Source organism: Taudactylus pleione, unplaced genomic scaffold, assembly GCF_031769625.1.
Source record: "Taudactylus pleione unplaced genomic scaffold, aTauple2 ptg000404l, whole genome shotgun sequence".
Taxonomy (NCBI): Eukaryota; Metazoa; Chordata; class Amphibia; order Anura; family Myobatrachidae; genus Taudactylus; species Taudactylus pleione.
In genome coordinates this window covers 693,480-710,801 of record NW_028284806.1, presented here as the reverse complement: position 1 = coordinate 710,801, position 17,322 = coordinate 693,480, and the positions used below count along the sequence as shown (strand labels likewise).

Sequence of the window (17,322 nt, the reverse complement as noted above, 5' to 3'; positions counted from 1 at the left end):
AGGATAAGAGATGGCTGTAGTGACAGAGGAGGGTGTAGGATAAGAGATTGCTGTAGTGACAGAGGAGGGTGTAGGATAAGAGAGTGCTGTAGTGACAGAGGAGGGTGTAGGATAAGAGAGTGCTGTAGTGACAGAGGAAGGTGTAGGATAAGAGATGGCTGTAGTGACAGAGGAGGGTGTAGGATAAGAGATTGCTGTAGTGACAGAACAAGGAGAATATGTGACTGTTCTGTACTTAGTGATTATTACTCACCTGTGCTGATAGCTGTAGGGATTTCCTCCTCCTTACACTGCTGATCAACCCTGACATACGTCTCTTCTTGCTCTATTACTTCAACTTTAATATCAATTAAGTCTTCCCACTAAACAATTATAAAATAAATAGAACACATTTTATATTAAATGATTTATTATACTGAGATTAATATACAATTATGTTATTCTCAAAGCCCACACAATTTCTATGCATATTATAGATTAATTTTAGTATGCTGGTATTTGGAGCAAATTTTGGTTTTACCTACTTGATCCCCCTGTGGGACACTGTGATTCTCCTCTGTATCATCCTGGGAATAAAGACGACGGGGACAACTCTCTGGGGTATTCCTTTTACTGGCCCCATCTATAGGAGACACACAGTGACTGATTACATTGTATATATGTTATTATCAGATGATGTGTATATAGGTGGTCCCATAGCTGCTCTCCCCATTACAATAAGTGACAGTCTCCTCTTACCCAGTGATGTGAGGGGCCGGTGATTCTCCATCATCACGTCCTTGTACAGACCCCTGTGTCCTTCTATATACTCCCACTCCTCCATGGAGAAATAGACAGTGACGTCCTCACACCTTATAGAGACCTGACACACACAATGATACAGTCATCACCCAGACACATCCCCTGGTGTTACTGTATAATGTCCCATTCCCAGCAGTCACCTCTCCAGTCATCACCCAGACACATCCCCTGGTGTTACTGTATAATGTCCCATTCCCAGCAGTCACCTCTCCAGTCAGCAGCTGAATGATCTTGTTGGTGAGTTCCAGGATCTTCTGGTCATTGTGTCTCTCATGCATCAGTGAGTGAGGTGGAGGCACCGGGATGGGACTCTGGGTCCTGCTCAGTCCTCCTGACACACGGGGACCAGATGCCGTCTTCTCTGTGTAATCCTGCGGATTGGGATACAGCTATAAATAAGATGACAAGAGTCTTTCTTTGATGTCAGCTTTCTAGACTCTTGTAGACATAATATATAAACTCTTACTGAATTGTTTTGGTGATGTGAAATCTTTAACGTGACTTTGCAACCAACAAGTGAAAAACAAATAAACCATTTTTAGGAAACGCCCATTTTTAGGAAGCAGTGTCCTAGGGATTGTCTGGACCAGTGATTCCCAACCTCGGTCCTCAAGGCACGCTAACAGTCCTGGTTTTAGTGATATCCATGAATGTGCACAGATGGTTAAATCGAAATAACTTATGCACTAATTAAGTCACTTGTGCTCAAGTATGGCTATCCCTAAAACCTGGACTGTTAGTGTGCCTTGAGGACCGTGGTTGGGAAACCCCTGGTCTGGACCAACGTAATTGTAATGAGAAGACTGATGAAGATGGACCTGTATCTTTTCTCTTTATAGCTTAGACCTCCTCACCTTGCCAGTCAGCAGGTAGATAATCTCCAGGGTGAGGTTTAATATCCTCTTAGTCATGCGGCTCCTTTCCTTGTCCATCGCGAAGACGCCAATGATGGGGTCCGGACTTGCAGGGAAAGACTGTGTAAAGTGGCCCCTGTAGTAAAAAAAAAATATAGAATATATTGTTATTAGGGATGTGCAGGCTCGGATAGGTTAGAATTTTCCCGGCAAGTTCAGATTTTTCCCGCCAAAAATCGGGTCTCAGAAATAGGCAAAACGTCATCTTTCATGGGCAAACATCATCTTCCATGGACTTTTGTCCAGGATTGATGATGTTTGTACATGAAAGATGACGTTTGGCCTTTTTCTGAGACCTGATTTTTGGCGGGAAAAATCTGAACTTGGCGGGAAATTTTAACCTATCCGAGCCTGCACATCCCTAATTGTTATCCAGGGATTGTCACCCAAAATCATACAGTTGAGTATTTTTATTATCAGTGTTCCCGCTAGACTTCTTTAGCAGGGAGCCGCACCCTCCCCGATTTAAGAATGGTAAAATGAGTCCCGCCCTTAATTGTGGCGCCCCGCTGATCTGTCGCTGTCCACCCACTGAACCGTCACTGCTCTGCGGCTGCCCCGCTGACCTCTGGCTGAACTACGGACAAGGAGGAAGTGACCTCCGGAGTATGTAGATGGCAGGGATTGGATTAAGCAGTCTTGGTGCCGCCTCCTCTAAAATTCAATTGGATATAGTCATTATGTGTTTTACTGTATGCTTGCTCCTTCCGTATGAGGTGTTTGGTGGTCCCCCTTTGCTGGGAGTTATGTATAAGTCCCCATAGCCTAGCTGACTTGATCTGCAGCTTAGACCTCTGAGGCTATGTCTTTGTGCGAAAATATGCAAATGTTGTAACCACCGGGAGCTATTAGGTAGCCCTGTAGTCGGGCAAAACGCGCAGTTTACAGACAAATGGGAAACTGCGTACATATCGGCTTTGCGCACGTTTGTGAATCAGGCCCACTTAACACAGCTGCCAACCTCTGTGACAAGTACAGCAATAAACATCACATCCACCAAGTAGGAGCACCTACATAATATTATCATAACCAATGTTTCTGCTGTATTACAGAGGGGTTTTTTATGTTTAATTGATGCATTATGTGCAAAAATGCATTTAATGCGCAAAAACAAATGGTTTAAAACAGACGCGCAAGTGGGACGTAGGTGTCTGCGACAGGTGTCTCCGCCTCTGCGGCTGACTAGCACGCCCCCTTACCATAGTGGTAGCTTTGCCACTATGCAATATCGGCTTTTTAAGTGAAGTCGTTTTGCGCCTGCGATTTGGGGACACAACAGCGGACAGCTCTGCTTGAGGCACAAAATCTGGATGCAGGGGTAGCTGTGATGGCTGAGCTACTGCAGTCTGGCCAAAAAAATGACTGTGGAGAATGTAAGGAAGACCAGTAGTGTTCATTCTAGCACCCTGCACCTGTCACAACCTGTGTAGTTCCTCTTTCCAGCCTGGGGTGTCGCTCTCTGCTCTGGTGCTTCTAGCACACACTGGTCTGTATCTCAGCAGTTTGTTGAATCATCTGAGTGTGCTAGAAGCACCAGAGAAGAGAGTGACACCCCAGGCAGGAAAGAGGAACTGCACGGGTTGTGGCAGGCGCAGGGTGCTAGAATGAAGACTAGACCAGGGAGAAGTGGCTACACAGTACGTAGCCTCTAATACTGAGGCCTAGGGTAACGGGGCTACACTCAGGGATTCAACGACCAATACTCAGAGGTTTCCAATGAGTAACCGGCTAAACGAGGACATCTGAGTGGATGAACCAATGGCATGGATTGTTTCTTTGGAAACACCATGGGATTGGCTCAATTCATCCTACACAACAGCTACTGGGAATCCATCTTATTTAGCTGCTGGATAGTATGGTGTGGCACGAGAGTGTACGCGGAACTGCGGGTTACCCAAAAATTGGCGTAGGCAGATTCCAGACTGGCCTCCTGCATGAAGTTTAAGGCTGGCGCAAATCCACACTGATAGCGATGGCTGACCCATTATCCAGCGTATGGCATAGGTGTGGTGCAGCTACATACATGCAGCAGACTCTCAATACTGGAGATCTACAGTGACTGGCTCCTCTATTGCAGGGGGATGAGATGCAGTAGACGCAGGGGAATTCATTATATGCGGCCATTCTCATGCTCGCTTACAAAGCCCTCACCCAATCTTCTCCCATATATATCTCTGGTCTCATCTCCCTTCACTCTCCTCTCCTCTCTCTTCGCTCAACTAATGCACGCCGCCTCTCATGCCAGCTGATTACTTCCTCCCACTCCCGCCTCCAAGATTTTGCCCGCACTGCTCCCCAAATCTGGAACTCTCTCCCTCTCCCCATCAGACTCTCCACCTCTTTGCAATCCTTCAAAAGGGCTCACAAGACCCACTACTTCATCAATGCTTTCCAGCTCTCATCCTAACTGGCTGCAACATGCTCTCTTGTGCTTCTCCCTACCTTAGTTTCATCTACTTCTTACCCCCCACTAGGGCACCTAACATTGGTTGCTTATGCTCTGTTGCTTATCTGGGTGTTATGGTCGCTAATGTAGCAATATCTATTATCCATGGCCTGATCCTGTATTGTATTGTTCTGTAAAGGTGGGTACACACTGGGCGATTAAAGTGGACGACTGAACGATAACGATATCGTTATCGTTCAGTCGTCCACTTTATCGTCCATTTTTAACACCAAAACGATGAACGATAACGACGATGCGTGTTCCCGCAGGTCGTTCGTCGTCATCATTCATCGGGTAAACATATCATCAGGTTGCTGCATGTTGGGGAATGGGGGAGAGAGCCCGGCGCTGAACGATATCGTTAAAGATATCGTTCAGCGGGTGTGCTCAATGTCATGAACGACATTGAGCACACCCTGCCGGGGACACACTAGACGATATCGCTCAGGGAGCATATCGTCTAGTGTCTATGCTCCTTAAGTCGCTTGTCTACAACTTGTTTATGTACTGTGTAAGGCGCTGTGGAACACTTGTGGCGCCATATAAATAAATGATAATAATAATCTAGCTGCTGTGGAACTACACATTGCAGCATGCCCTGCCACAGTTTAAGCAGGCCCTAATAGCAAAACTGTGACAGGGAATGCTGGGATGTTTAGTCCCACAGCAGCTGGGGGGGGGAATCGTATGTTGAATACCCTTACTTGCCATTTGATCTCATTCCAGCTGTGCCACACCACCGGCTAGCTGTGCAGACATGCCGGACGCTACTGTGCGCACTCCTGACCGCAGGCTAACACAGTTTATCCGCTTTCCAGATGTTCCTCGCACCATTTAGATTGTAAGCTCATGTGGTTAGGGCCATCTTTACCGTGTGGCCTGTGTTACCGTATGCTGTTCAAATGTATCCTGATCCCCCTCAATGTGCAAATGGTGCTTCATAAATAAATGATAATAATACATGAGAGTATTAGGCTCTCCCAGAGGAAACCCTGTTCAGTACTAATGATGACAATAATAATAATACATCCCAGCTATTATGTATTTCAGGATACACTCAGTACAGTAGTAATAATAATAATAATGATGATGATAATATAATAGAACATAATATAATATCAGGGATATTACCTGTGGCAGGACACACTCAGCTCAGTATATATACATCAGACCTATGATTACCTCAGTACAGATCCTCCTCCTCATATGTCATATAATAATACCAGGAAGAAATAGAGAGAGGGGGAGATAGAAATTGGAATTCTGGGACTTGTAGTCCTGCGGTTACAGCAGGCACTGAGTTTAGGTAGTGCAGTTTCTGGACAACAACAATATGTCCGCCTTGTCATCCCCTAGTGTTTCATATCAAGGCGATCGGTGGGCTCCTGCTGTCGATCCAGACGTTCCCCGTCTGTAAAATATCTGGGGCAACGCCAAGATGGCCGTCGGCACTGAGAGGACAGCCGGAGCAGCACATTCTAGAAGCAATACCTTTCCCTAGTGCTGTTGTGGGCGCCCTGTCGTGATTGGCGACGTCCACCTATGCCTATGGTGATTGGGAGAGAGCGGTGGAACGCACAGGCCGGAAGTGAGGTGAGGTGCACAGCAGGCAGCTGGGGGAGGCGACACTTCACTGCCAGCAGCAGCAGGAGGAGGAGGATGAGGTAAGTGACTCCTTGTGTGATATCTGTGTGCCAGTAGTGCTATCCTGGGGCATATATATATATATATATCAGTGACTCATTGTATAATATACAATATTTATTTTAAGTGTGTGTGTCTCATTGTATCCTATTAGGTCCTTGTATGTAAATATTACTGCCTGCCATAGAGTCTCTCTGTAAAGTGGCTACCCAATAGGTAGGTAGAGAGGGGGAGGGGTGTTATGTGCAAACTCAGTGGCTCCAAATAGCCAGGGGTGGAAAAAAATAAAATCTCTGCCATTTAGGGGGAGACTCAATTAAGTGAGAGTTGCCGTGCACATCATTTTACCGCTGTTAATATAGTTTGGGCCCAAAAAGTTCTGGTTACGCCATCTGGGAGTGTCACAGAGACATCACTATTATCTCTATTCCTAACACAGGGACCTGACTGGGGAGGCGAGGGAGTCTGGGAGTGTCACAGAGACATCACTATTATCTCTATTCCTAACACAGGGACCTGACTGGGGAGGTGAGGGAGTCTGGGAGTGTCACAGTGACATCACTATTATCTCTATTACTAACACAGGGACCTGACTGGGGAGGTGAGGGAGTCTGGGAGTGTCACAGTGACATCACTCTGGAATTTGTTTTTATAATGCATCTCAATACACAGGATTACACAATAGTGAAGAAGACATCTGGAGAGTGTGAGACACCCAGCAGCTGTCCCCATGTGTCAGGAGGACTGAGCAGGACCCAGAGCCCCATCACGGTGCCTCCACCTCACTCACTGATACATGAGAGACACAGTGACCAGAAGATCCTGGAACTCACCAACAAGATCATTCAGCTGCTGACTGGGGAGGTGACTGCTGGGAATGGGACATTATACAGTAACACCAGGGGATGTGTCTGGGTGATGACTGGAGAGGTGACTGCTGGGAATGGGACATTATACAGTAACCTCGGGATATGTCTGGGTGATGACTGGAGAGGTGACTGCTGAGAATGGGACATTATACAGTAACACCAGGGGATGTGTCTGGGTGATGACTGTATCATTGTGTGTGTTAGGTTCCTATAAAGTGTGAGGACATCGCTGTCTTTTTCTATATAGGAGGACACAAGGGCCTTTTACAAGGATATGATGATGGAGAAACACCAGCACCTCATAGCACTGGGTAAGAGGCCACTTTCATTTAATTTGAAATGAGCAGCTTTTAGGTTCACCTGCCAAGTTCTGTATAATTTGTCATCATTTATAATGTTGACAATCATAATATAGGCTAAAGCATGTCGACAGAGTAAATGTTCATATATGTGTATAATGTCGACATGCACTAAGTCAAATTGAAACATGTCGACACTGCCATAAAGTTACCATTTTAAATGTCGACACCTCTCCCTAATCCCAGCACTACGGCTTACTCTATCCCTAACCCTAAGATCTGTAATATAGACATATTAGGACTATGTGGACATGTCGTATGTCGACAGTTTGACCATGTGGACATGTAGATGCTGAGATTATAACCATTTCATCCTGCCACAATTCAACATTGTGGTGTCAACATAATGATTGTCTATATAGTGATTGCCGATAGACAGTATAAATTTGCTGCACCTTCAGTAAGACATTCAGCTAGTTTTGTGTGTCATTAACGCAAAGGTGGTATTGGGGCCGAAGGTGCTGATGACATTACCAAGGGTGGATGTGTAAAGTGGAAAGAAGGATGGACCCTTGTGGGACACCGACTGGTCTTGGAATTGAGGTGGAGGTTGAGCTAGAGGTAGAGAATGAGAAGGATTGAATGTAGATAACCAAGATAACCAAGATATAAAACAGATTTGTGAATGCAGGGTGTTTTAGAGAAGAAGGTGGTCGGCCATGTCAAAGGCCACAGACCAATGAAGTAGGATGAGGAGAGAGGAGTGACCCTTAGGTTTGATGGTGAGAAGGTTATTTATGACCATGGTGAGGGAAGTTTCAATGGAGTAAAGCTGGCAGAAACCAGATATAAAGGTTGAGAAGGGAGTGGACAGATAGCAGTGTAGCGAGGCAAAGGTAGACAATCCTCTCGAGCTTGGAGGCAATGTGTAGATGAAAGATTCAGCATCCACAGAACGATGGATTGAAGACATGAGGGAGGTGGGAGGAAGCCGTACAAGAGAGAGGGAGCTGTGAAGTGGGCAGGTAGAGGGAGTGTAGATGAGGATAAGAAGATGCCAATTTCGTCCATCGTAGCTGAAAAGGACTGGTAAAAGTGGGGGGAAAGAAGTGCAGAGAGGAGGAGGGATAGTAGGAGGAGGCTTACTGACCTATTGCAGATGTCAGTTTTGACATTTCTTTGACACCAACCACCTAGCATTACGGCTAATCCTTGCAGCCACCTAGATAGACACATATAATGACATGTAAATCATATATTTAGTCACGGTGTGTCTCCTACAGATGGATCCATTTACAGAAATACCTCAGAGAGATGTCCCAGCTCTCCTTATTCACAGGATGATACAGAGGAGGATCACAGTATCCCAGAGGAGTATCAGGTAGGTGGAATTCAGGATCCCTCCGAGTCCAAATACCAATGTATTCTTCATAATTTATTTCAAATTATTAGACCAGATTTTATTAAATGTGGTATTTATTGTTTTGTGGGTTATTTAGGTTGATGACCTGATTGATATTAAAGTTGAAGTAATAGATGAAGAAGAAACACTTGAGAGAGATGATGAGATGTGTATAGACGAAGACGACTCTTCAGGTGGGCAATACAGAAAAATAGGCAAGATACAACACCATGAAAACAATATAATTAATAAATATTGCAGAAAAGGAGAGTTATGGTAATACTTACCTTTGTTAACTCTTTCTTCGAAGTCCACAGGGGAGACAATGGGGTACAGGTGGTGGTTAGGAGGACTGGACACCAACAGTTAAAGCTTTTCTGTCCCAGGATGCTCCGGTCCTTCCCCCCCTATATGCCACCCACAGCCTGAGGCAATTCAGTTTTGTCAACAAGCCCAAGGCAGGAGCGAGATAAGAGAGAATGAAGACTGGTACACTTAAGAATCACACTCTCACACAATAGAGAAGGAAACTGGTGACCAAGAGAAGAAACCCATAGATAGAAGCCAGGTGCGTCAGGGCAGGTGCCCTGTGGACCCTATGGACTTCGAAGAAAGAGAGTTAACAAAGGTAAGTCTACCATAACTCTCCTTTTCTTCTTCAGGGTACATAGGGCATCACAGGGGAGACAATGGGGATGTCCCAAAGCAGTTCAAGGGTGGGGACGCTCCTGAGCTGAGAGAATCCGACGCCCAAAGGAAGCATTGTGAGAGGCAAAGGTATAGAACCTAAGAAAGGTGTGGACAGAAGACCATGTGGCCGCTTGCATAGTTTGGCAGATACGCCACAGCGAGCTGCCCACGCATGTAAGCCTGTGAAATAGTCATGTGAAGCCATCTGGCCAGAGTCTGTTTGTTAGCTGGCCAGCCCTTATTGTGGGAATCCATATAGGACAAAGAGGGTGTCAGTTTTCTTGATTAAACCAGTACGGTCCACGTAGATCCTCCGAGCACTGACCACATCTAAGGAGGCCTCACCTGCCAAGAGGTCTGGTGATTGGAAGGCCGGAACTATAGTTTCCTCATTAATGTGGAAATGAGAGACCACCTTGGGATGGAAGCCAGGGCCAGTTCGAAGAACAGCCCTGTCCTGATGAAAGATCAGAAATGGAGAGCACCCTATGGACAGACACAATAGCCAGAAGAGTCTTGTCAGTGAGCCATGTGACGTCTACTGAGTCCAGGTGTTCAAACGGAGGCCCCTAAAGTGCATGGAGAACCACTGACATCCCACGGAGCCACAGGAGGGACAAAGGGAGGTTGTATACGGAGGACACCTTGAAGGAAAGTGTGAACATCCGGCAGTGGAGCAATTCTGCGCTGGAACCAGATGGACAGAGCAGAGACGTGCACTTTCAGAGAGGTTAGGCGGAGTCCGAGATTCAATCCAGTTTGAAGGAAAGCAAGGATCCTAGAGACCCGAAAATCCTGAGGGTCATAGCTTGTGGTAGCACACTACTGAAAGTATGTATGCCACACCCGGTGATATATCCAAACGGAGGCCAGCTTTCGAGCTCTGAGCACAGTCTGGACCACAGAGCGAGAAAACCCTTTGGACCTTAGGAGGGATGTCTCAAGAGCCATGCCGTCAAAGACAGACGGGCCAGGTCCGGATGTAGACAGAGACCAAGAGACAACCGGTCTAGAGAGACTTTGAAGACCGGAGTACCAATGGCATCTGGGCCAAGCCAGAGCTACCAACAGAACTGTGTCCCCTTCTTGCTTGAATTTCTGAAGGACCCGAGGAAGAAGGGAAACTGGGGGGAAGAGGTATGCCAAATGGAAGGTCCACTTCACTAACAAGGCGTTCACGAAGGCTGCTTCGGGGTCCCTTGTCCTGGACTCGTACACTAGAAGCTTGTGGTTGTGTCATGAGGTCCACGTCTGGTAGACCCCATTTGTCCACCAGAAGCTGAAAGACCTCTGGGTGTAGAGACCACTCCCTGGCCTGCACGTCGTGACGGCTGAGGAAATCCACTTCCCAAGTGAGAATCCCTGGGATGAACACCACGGAGATGGCCGGGAGATGACGTTCAACCCACGTGAGAATGCATGCCACTTCTGCCATAGCCATGCGAGTGCCTCCTTGGTGATTGAGGTAGGCCACCGCTGTGGCATTGTCGGACTGTACTTGTACAGGCCTGCCCTGAAGAATGTCCTGAGCCAGAGTGAGGGCACAGTAGATTGCTCGATGCTCCAGGACGTTGATTAGTAGGACCCCTCGGAGGAAGTCTAACGACCCTGGAAGGAGTGCTGGCCCGTCACTGCACCCCACCCACGTCCGTGGTGAGGAGCACCTAATCCGGATCCAGAAGGGGTGACCTTTGTTTAGGTGGGACATCTGTAACCACCAGGAGAGGGATAGATGAACTTCCGGAGAGAGGACCATTATCTGGGATCTGATCAGATGAGGCAGCCCATTTCACCTGGAGAGAATTAGGTGTTGTAAGGGCCTGGAGTGGAACTGAGCGAACTCCACCATGTCAAAGGTGAATACCATGGACCTCAAGGTCTGCATTGCTGAGTGAATGGACACTTTGTGAATGTGGAGTAACCTGCGCACTCGTTGCTGCAGTGCCGAAATTTTGTCTTCTGTCAGGTAGATTTTCTGAACTTGAGATTCCAGAAGGGCTCCCAGATGTACCATCCTTTTGGGAAGGGGCCAGTTGATCAACCAGCTGTGTTTTTGTAGAAAGGCCATGGTTATCTGAAGACTGCGGTGAAGGACTTCTGGAGAGTGTGCTAACAGCAAGAGGTCGTCCAAGTATGGGAGTAGTCTGATCCCCTGACGATGAAGATGGGCCGCCATGGTCTTGGTAAAGACCCATGGAGCTGTAGAAAGCCCAAAAAGCAGTACTTGAAATTGGAAATGTTGCTGTAGGAAAGCAAACCGGAGATATCGCTGATGAGAGGGCACTATAGGTACATGTAGGTAAGCGTCCTGAATGTCCAGAGACACCATAAAGTCCCCAGGTTCCATAGCTAGGACAATAGAGAAGATGGTTTCCATAAGAAACCTAGGCACTCTGATAAACTTGTTCAGAGACTTGAGATTTAGGATAGGCCGATGAGACCCACTGAGCTTCTGAACCAAGAAAAGGGTAGAGTAATAACCGGTCCCTCGCTGTGACAACTGGACCAGAATTATCACCCCCGAGTGCAGCAAGGACTGAATGGCCGTCTGCAGGATCAGGGCTTTGCTCGGGTCTGATGGAGGGCCTGTGTAAAAGAACTGCTGGGGGAGTGGGCCGTCTCAGGAATGAGAGGGCGTATGTGTGAGAGGCCACTTCTCGTACCCAGGCGTCTGGTGGTCTGACGTCAGAACTGGGTGAACTGAAGAAGTCTGCCTCCCACCCTGGGATCCCCCAGGGTGAGGCCTGCACCGTTAGGCTGAAGGCTTGTCCTCGGATTTGGCAGCTTGGACGTCTAGTACCCCAGGCCTGCTTGGTCCTGGGTTTGGAGGCCTTTGTGGAAGCCGACTGCTGTGGAAAGGACTGACTTTTTAGCTTTTCCCTGGGGACGAAAGGACCTAAAGGATGACATCCGAGGCCTTGGTGTAGATGCTGAGGGCAGGAAAGCTGTCTTAGAAGCTGCCAAGGTAGCCACAATCTTGTCCAATTCTGGGCCAAACAGGATCTTCCTAGTGTAAGGCAGTGATTCCAAGGCCTTCTCAGAGTCCGTGTTGGGCTTCCATGAACGAAGCCAAATGATGTGGTGTGAAGTAGCAGATGCCTTGGAAGCTAGGAGACCAGTATCCAAAGCTGCTTCTCCTAAATAGGAGGGGCTGCATCCCTGATGTGTGAGATGTTGAACAGCTGTTCCGAGAAGCATCAGAGGTAAATGCGTTCTCTAGATCATCTGCCCAGCTGTCAATGGCTTTGGCCACCCAGGCAGTAGTCATGGCTGGAGGAGTAATAGCTCCTGTAAGAGAATACACAGATTTGAGGCAAGCTTCAATCCTTCTATCCATCGGCTCCTTTAAGGCGGATGCCGTAGGGATAGGTAAAGTAGAGCTTTTACTAGTCGTGTCACGTGGGAATTTCCCATTTAGTGTAATCAGCTGCTGGAATAGGATAAAAAGAAACCAGGCGTTTTGGCAGCTGGAACTCATGAGTTTAGAAAGCTCAGAGTGAGGAAATTCCGCCAAGACCACTTGGCTTCTATCTGTGGGTTTCTTCTGTTGGTCACCAGTTTCCTTCTCTATTTTGTGAGAGTGTGATTCTTAAGTGTACCAGTCTTCATTCTCTCCTATCTCGCTCCTGCCTTGGGCTTGTTGACCAAACTGAATTGCCTCAGGCTGTGGGTGGCATATTATTGGGGAAGGAGTGGAGCATCCTGGGACAGAAAAGCTTTAACTGTTGGTGTCCAGTCTTCCTAACCACCACCTATACCCCATTGTCTCCCCTGTGGAGCCCTATAGACCCTGAAGAAGAAAGTGACACACAAGAGATAACAACATGTATAACAACAAGAGAGGTTTTATCGGTGACCTGTGTGCTTTTGATGTGCCTCCCAGTGTTGGCGTCATAGCCAGTTGCAAGGTCCAGCCGTCGGCAGGCCTACACCAATGCAAAAATGTACAGGCTAGCACAGATTGTGCCTTCACCTATATGCACAATCTCCCACTACTGGTCAAGCAGGAGCAGGCTGAAGGGGGAGGCATCTTGGAGTGCGGTCAGGACTTGAACAAGAAAACACACTAGGGACAAAGTCACCAATTTGAAAACAATAACATACACAGAAACAGACCTGAACATCATATGTCCAAGCTGTAAACCAATATCTCCGTTCCCATTGGGAGAGGCAGATATCAGCTGTTCCCATTGGTAGAGGCAAATATCAGCTGTTCCCATTGGTAGAGGCAAATATCAGCTGTTATCATTGGAAGAGGCAACTCAAGAACTGTTGGTAATATAGGAGGTCATCATTACAGTACATAGCACGCACATTGACACCGTCAAGGCAAGGTAACATTTGTTAATATTGCCTGATTTCCATCCGTTATAACAAGTATGCTGCATCTATATACATGAGAATATTTAGGGGGGAATCCAATTGTTTTTTGGGCGCCCATGGAGCTATTTAATTCTTGCTTGGATCAGACGCGGGTACCCAGATTTTTGCTCTCGCCTTCCTGAGGTGACCAGCTGAAATCCAAGAAAAGTCGTCCGTTTGGTTCGGTAACCGTGGTCCTCGTGCCCAATCGGAGCAACAATTGAATAGCTCCGCTGGGCGACCATTACTAACGAGCGTCATAAAATGTACCATTGAAGATCATAACTGTGCTTTTTTTTTTATTGTAGTATATTGCTCCTCATTGTAGCAATGATAATAATTTGAAAAAAAAAAATATATATATATTTTTTTGGATTAGGGATTAATACGTACTTTCTATTTCTATACATTGATTTTGTTCTCGGCAGATCCACACAACAGCAGGAATATCTCGGACGGACACATGATTTCGTCTCCAAATTGTAAAATAGAAGACGACGTCCAACCGGATTCCCCGGGAGAAAACCCCATCGCCGCAAGATCTGACCCCTCTGCATATGGGATATCCCCCTCTGACATTGTTACACACAGTATAGCACAAACAGGTGATAAAATATTTCCCTGTTCCGATTGTGGCAAGTGTTTTACCCGAAAAACCGGTCTCCTCTTACACGAGAGAGTCCACACGGGTGAGAAGCCATTTTCCTGTTCCGAGTGCGAGAAATGTTTTACACAGAAATCCAGTCTCTTCAGACACATGAAAATCCACGCCGGCGAGAAGCCCTTTCCCTGCTCCGAGTGCGGGAAATGTTTTACACAGAAGTCCTACCTGGCCATACATCTGAGAATTCACACCGGCGAGAAGCCATTCATATGTTCTGACTGCGGGAAGTGTTTCACCAAGAAGGCCCACCTTGTGGAGCACCAGACCATCCACACGGACGAGAAGCCGTTTGCGTGCTCCGAGTGCGGCAAATGCTTCTCCCGCAAAACGATTCTCCACAGCCACCAGAAGTCGCACACAGGTGACAAGCGCTTTTCATGTTTTGGCTGCGGGAAAAAGTTCATGCGTAGGACAGATCTGGCCCGGCATCAGAAGAGCCACTCCGGCGAGAAGCCATTTTCTTGCTCGGAGTGCGGGACCTGTTTTACGCAGAAGTCCAGTTTCGACAGGCACCTGTCAATTCACACCGGCGAGAAGCCGTTTTCCTGTCCCGACTGTGGGAAATGTTTTGCGCATAAGTCGCACCTGGCGTATCACCAGAAAATCCACAACGACGAGAAGCCCTTTCCATGTTCTTACTGCGGGAAATGTTTTACGCAGAGAGCGTATCTGGCTAAACATGAAAAGACACACAGCGGGGAGCAGGAATTTCCATGTTCCTACTGTGGGAAATGTTTTCCGCTGAAATCGTATCTTGTTAAACATCAAAGAATTCACACCTGTAAGGAACCGTTTGCACATCCGAAGTGCGAGTGACATTTTATACAGGAATTGGATCATCTCATACAGTATTTCACGTGGATGACAAGACATTTTCATTCTCGGACTGTGGGGAAGGTTTTGCATACAAATCCACAAACACACTCTATTTGCATAGATAAGGGGTATATTTACTAAAATGCAGGTTTTTGGAAGTGGAGATGTTGCCCATACCAACCAATCAGATTCTAGCTATTATCCTCTAGAAGGTTCTAGATTAATGTTAAGTAGAATCTGATTGGTTGCTATGGCAACATCTCCACTTCTAAAAACCCGCAATTTAGTAAATATACCCTGTAATGTCTGTTGAATCTAATGAAATAGACAGTTTTGGGTCTTTACCCTGACTGAACTCATTGGCAGTAACGGCTTTCTATTTACTATTTGTAGATTTATTTTTTTTGTAGTTTTTTTTTATTGTTATAATAACTTGTTGTATATCGTTTATGTTGCAATATTGCGCACCCTATCATGAACTTTTTACCCCCTCATAGTTTTGCTCTAAATGACTATAGAAAAGAGATCTATTAGGCATAAATCTATTTCTTTTGGTGTCTCCTCTGCAATAAATTTACAATGTCACATATTATTCCACGATTAAAGATGAAATCTCAAATTGTATTATAAAGTTGAAACGCTTTGATTATCTAATGCAGGGGGAGATGTATGATCAGTAGATAAGTGTGAAATGCGTTAGCACAGTACAATTGAACACTTATATAGAACATTCACATGTATGTAAAGCAGTTACCGTAGAGTGTCTCTTTTCTTCATGGTAGCTGGAAACATCGTGTTAATCCTACAGCTATTGATAAAGAAAGACCCAATGAGCGCGTTTCTGTGGCTTATTGTGTTTTCTCATGTCGGAAGCATTACCTGCTGGTAAGTGTAGGGAGTCCAGCGTTGCTTGACAGCGAACTGCGTTGCCGGTATACACCCGTACTGTCCTTGCGGAATAAGATCTTGTGTTTTTTACGAGATCATACGCATTGGGGCCAGCCAGGAGGCAAGACACAGTGCATTAGCACTAGGTTGATGCGCTACAGGATTTGCAGGGATCTCCGGAGTTATAGTTTTCTGCTCTGCCTCGATAAGAGGCCAAGTACGAAGTACAAAGAAGTGCCGCATTAATACATCTCCCCCATAGATACAAAGAACACTTCATGCCACAGGCTTAATTGCAATCACTGCATTACAACACCACAAATCCAAATCTTTAGAAGAAGTCAAGTTATTACTGGTAACCCGTATAGACTTATTTTATTTACTTTCAGTATTACTACTTTGTTACTAATTTCAGTATTTTTGTGTGGTATCACCGCATAACAGGAGCCAGTGTTGTGATCGGTAGAAATCCAGACTTTCCTCATTTTCTCCCAAAAAGTGCTCACTTAACCCAGGCTTACTATGGGAGATAATGTGGAGATGGCCATTTGTCTACCAATCAAAGCACTGGCCCTTCAGGACAGCGGCTGTGAATCTACTGACGTTGGTATACCGGTCAAATTGGTGCTGCGTTACATTAAATTGTAATGTCTTGATACTGGTCAAATGGGAATGCATTGCCTAATGGTCAAATGTATTCTGCAGTCTAAGGTTTTGATGTATATGGTTATGTGGCTTAAATTGTTGCCAAGCTTCACCGGCTGCGTTTTTTTTTCTTCTACCGTGATCTGGGCTAACGCGTTTCGTGAGTCCTCAGCTGAACTGTGGAAGGAAATGTATCCCTGAGACTTCAGCAACTGTAGCACAGGACTCCATTGTATATAAGGAGATGTGATGGGTACAAGCGCACAGAACTTTTTTAGGATTCCTAGTTTAAAAAAAAATAAAGTTGTAAAAGCAACAAATAGTTCGACTTTGATAAATGTATTGAATTTAGTGAATGGTCATCTACAGCTAGAACTGTCCAATCACTGCGCCTTGTAGATACATTTCTAAATACATTCTATTGAAATTATTGATTAGGGGGTAAAAAGTTCAGATGACTATATCTTATTATGGCCTTTTGCATGCACTTATGTAACTCTTTTTATTAAATCAACTTCTGTAAATGAAAGTTATTTGGAGATGGACAATACCTTTTTAAAGAGGAATAACTCTTACTAACGTAGGCTGAAAATAAAGTGGTACTTTGCGAAGATACTCTGGTCCTGCTCTTTCATACAAATAAACTGCAGTAACCTATTTTATTGGGGCTGTCAGAAGCCCAGTAACATCCCCCTCCTGTACAGGTCGAACCTCATGAACTCCGTGAGAGGTCATCCCTGGCATCTTCTAAGCCACAGGTTCTCAAACTCGGTCCTCAGGACCCCAAACAGTGCATGTTTTCCAGGTCTCCACACTGAATCAAGTGAAATAATTAGCTCCACCTATGGACCTTTTAAAATGTGTCAGAGAGTAATGACTACA

General features: G+C 45.9%; 2 protein-coding genes across 3 annotated transcripts; one reads left to right on the top strand and one right to left on the bottom strand.

Moving 5' to 3' along the window:
• Window positions 1-253: 253 nt before the first annotated feature.
• LOC148506447 (gastrula zinc finger protein XlCGF66.1-like) lies at window positions 254-5,327 on the bottom strand (the record flags this gene model as incomplete). Its single annotated transcript, XM_088446745.1, has 6 exons — window positions 5,293-5,327; window positions 1,656-1,791; window positions 1,008-1,172; window positions 739-862; window positions 525-622; window positions 254-362 (listed from the first exon to the last, which is right to left on the bottom strand). Coding segments are annotated over exons 2-6 (574 nt in total), but the record flags the coding sequence as incomplete, so codon positions are not given.
• Window positions 5,328-5,741: 414 nt separating this feature from the next.
• LOC148506446 (uncharacterized) lies at window positions 5,742-17,053 on the top strand. 2 transcript variants are annotated; one of them, XM_088446746.1, is made up of 6 exons: window positions 5,742-5,825; window positions 6,478-6,669; window positions 6,922-6,985; window positions 8,257-8,354; window positions 8,473-8,569; window positions 13,856-17,053. In XM_088446746.1, the coding sequence occupies exons 3-6, from the start codon at window positions 6,949-6,951 to the stop codon at window positions 14,905-14,907; spliced, it is 1,284 nt and encodes a 427-aa protein (XP_088302872.1). In that variant the 5' UTR covers window positions 5,742-5,825; window positions 6,478-6,669; window positions 6,922-6,948; the 3' UTR covers window positions 14,908-17,053. The 2 variants fall into 2 exon arrangements, with proteins under 2 accessions (XP_088302872.1, XP_088302874.1); XM_088446748.1 differs by lacking the exon at window positions 5,742-5,825 and adding an exon at window positions 5,878-6,021.
• Window positions 17,054-17,322: the final 269 nt, after the last annotated feature.

Bases quoted from the DNA above. Each gene is read 5' to 3' on its own strand.
- LOC148506446 (XM_088446746.1), top strand. From the start codon at position 6,949: ATGATGATGGAGAAACACCAGCACCTCATAGCACTGG. The intron at 8,355-8,472 runs GTAGGTGGAATT...TGGGTTATTTAG, and splicing joins GTATCCCAGAGGAGTATCAG to GTTGATGACCTGATTGATAT. The intron at 8,570-13,855 runs GTGGGCAATACA...TGTTCTCGGCAG, and splicing joins AGACGAAGACGACTCTTCAG to ATCCACACAACAGCAGGAAT.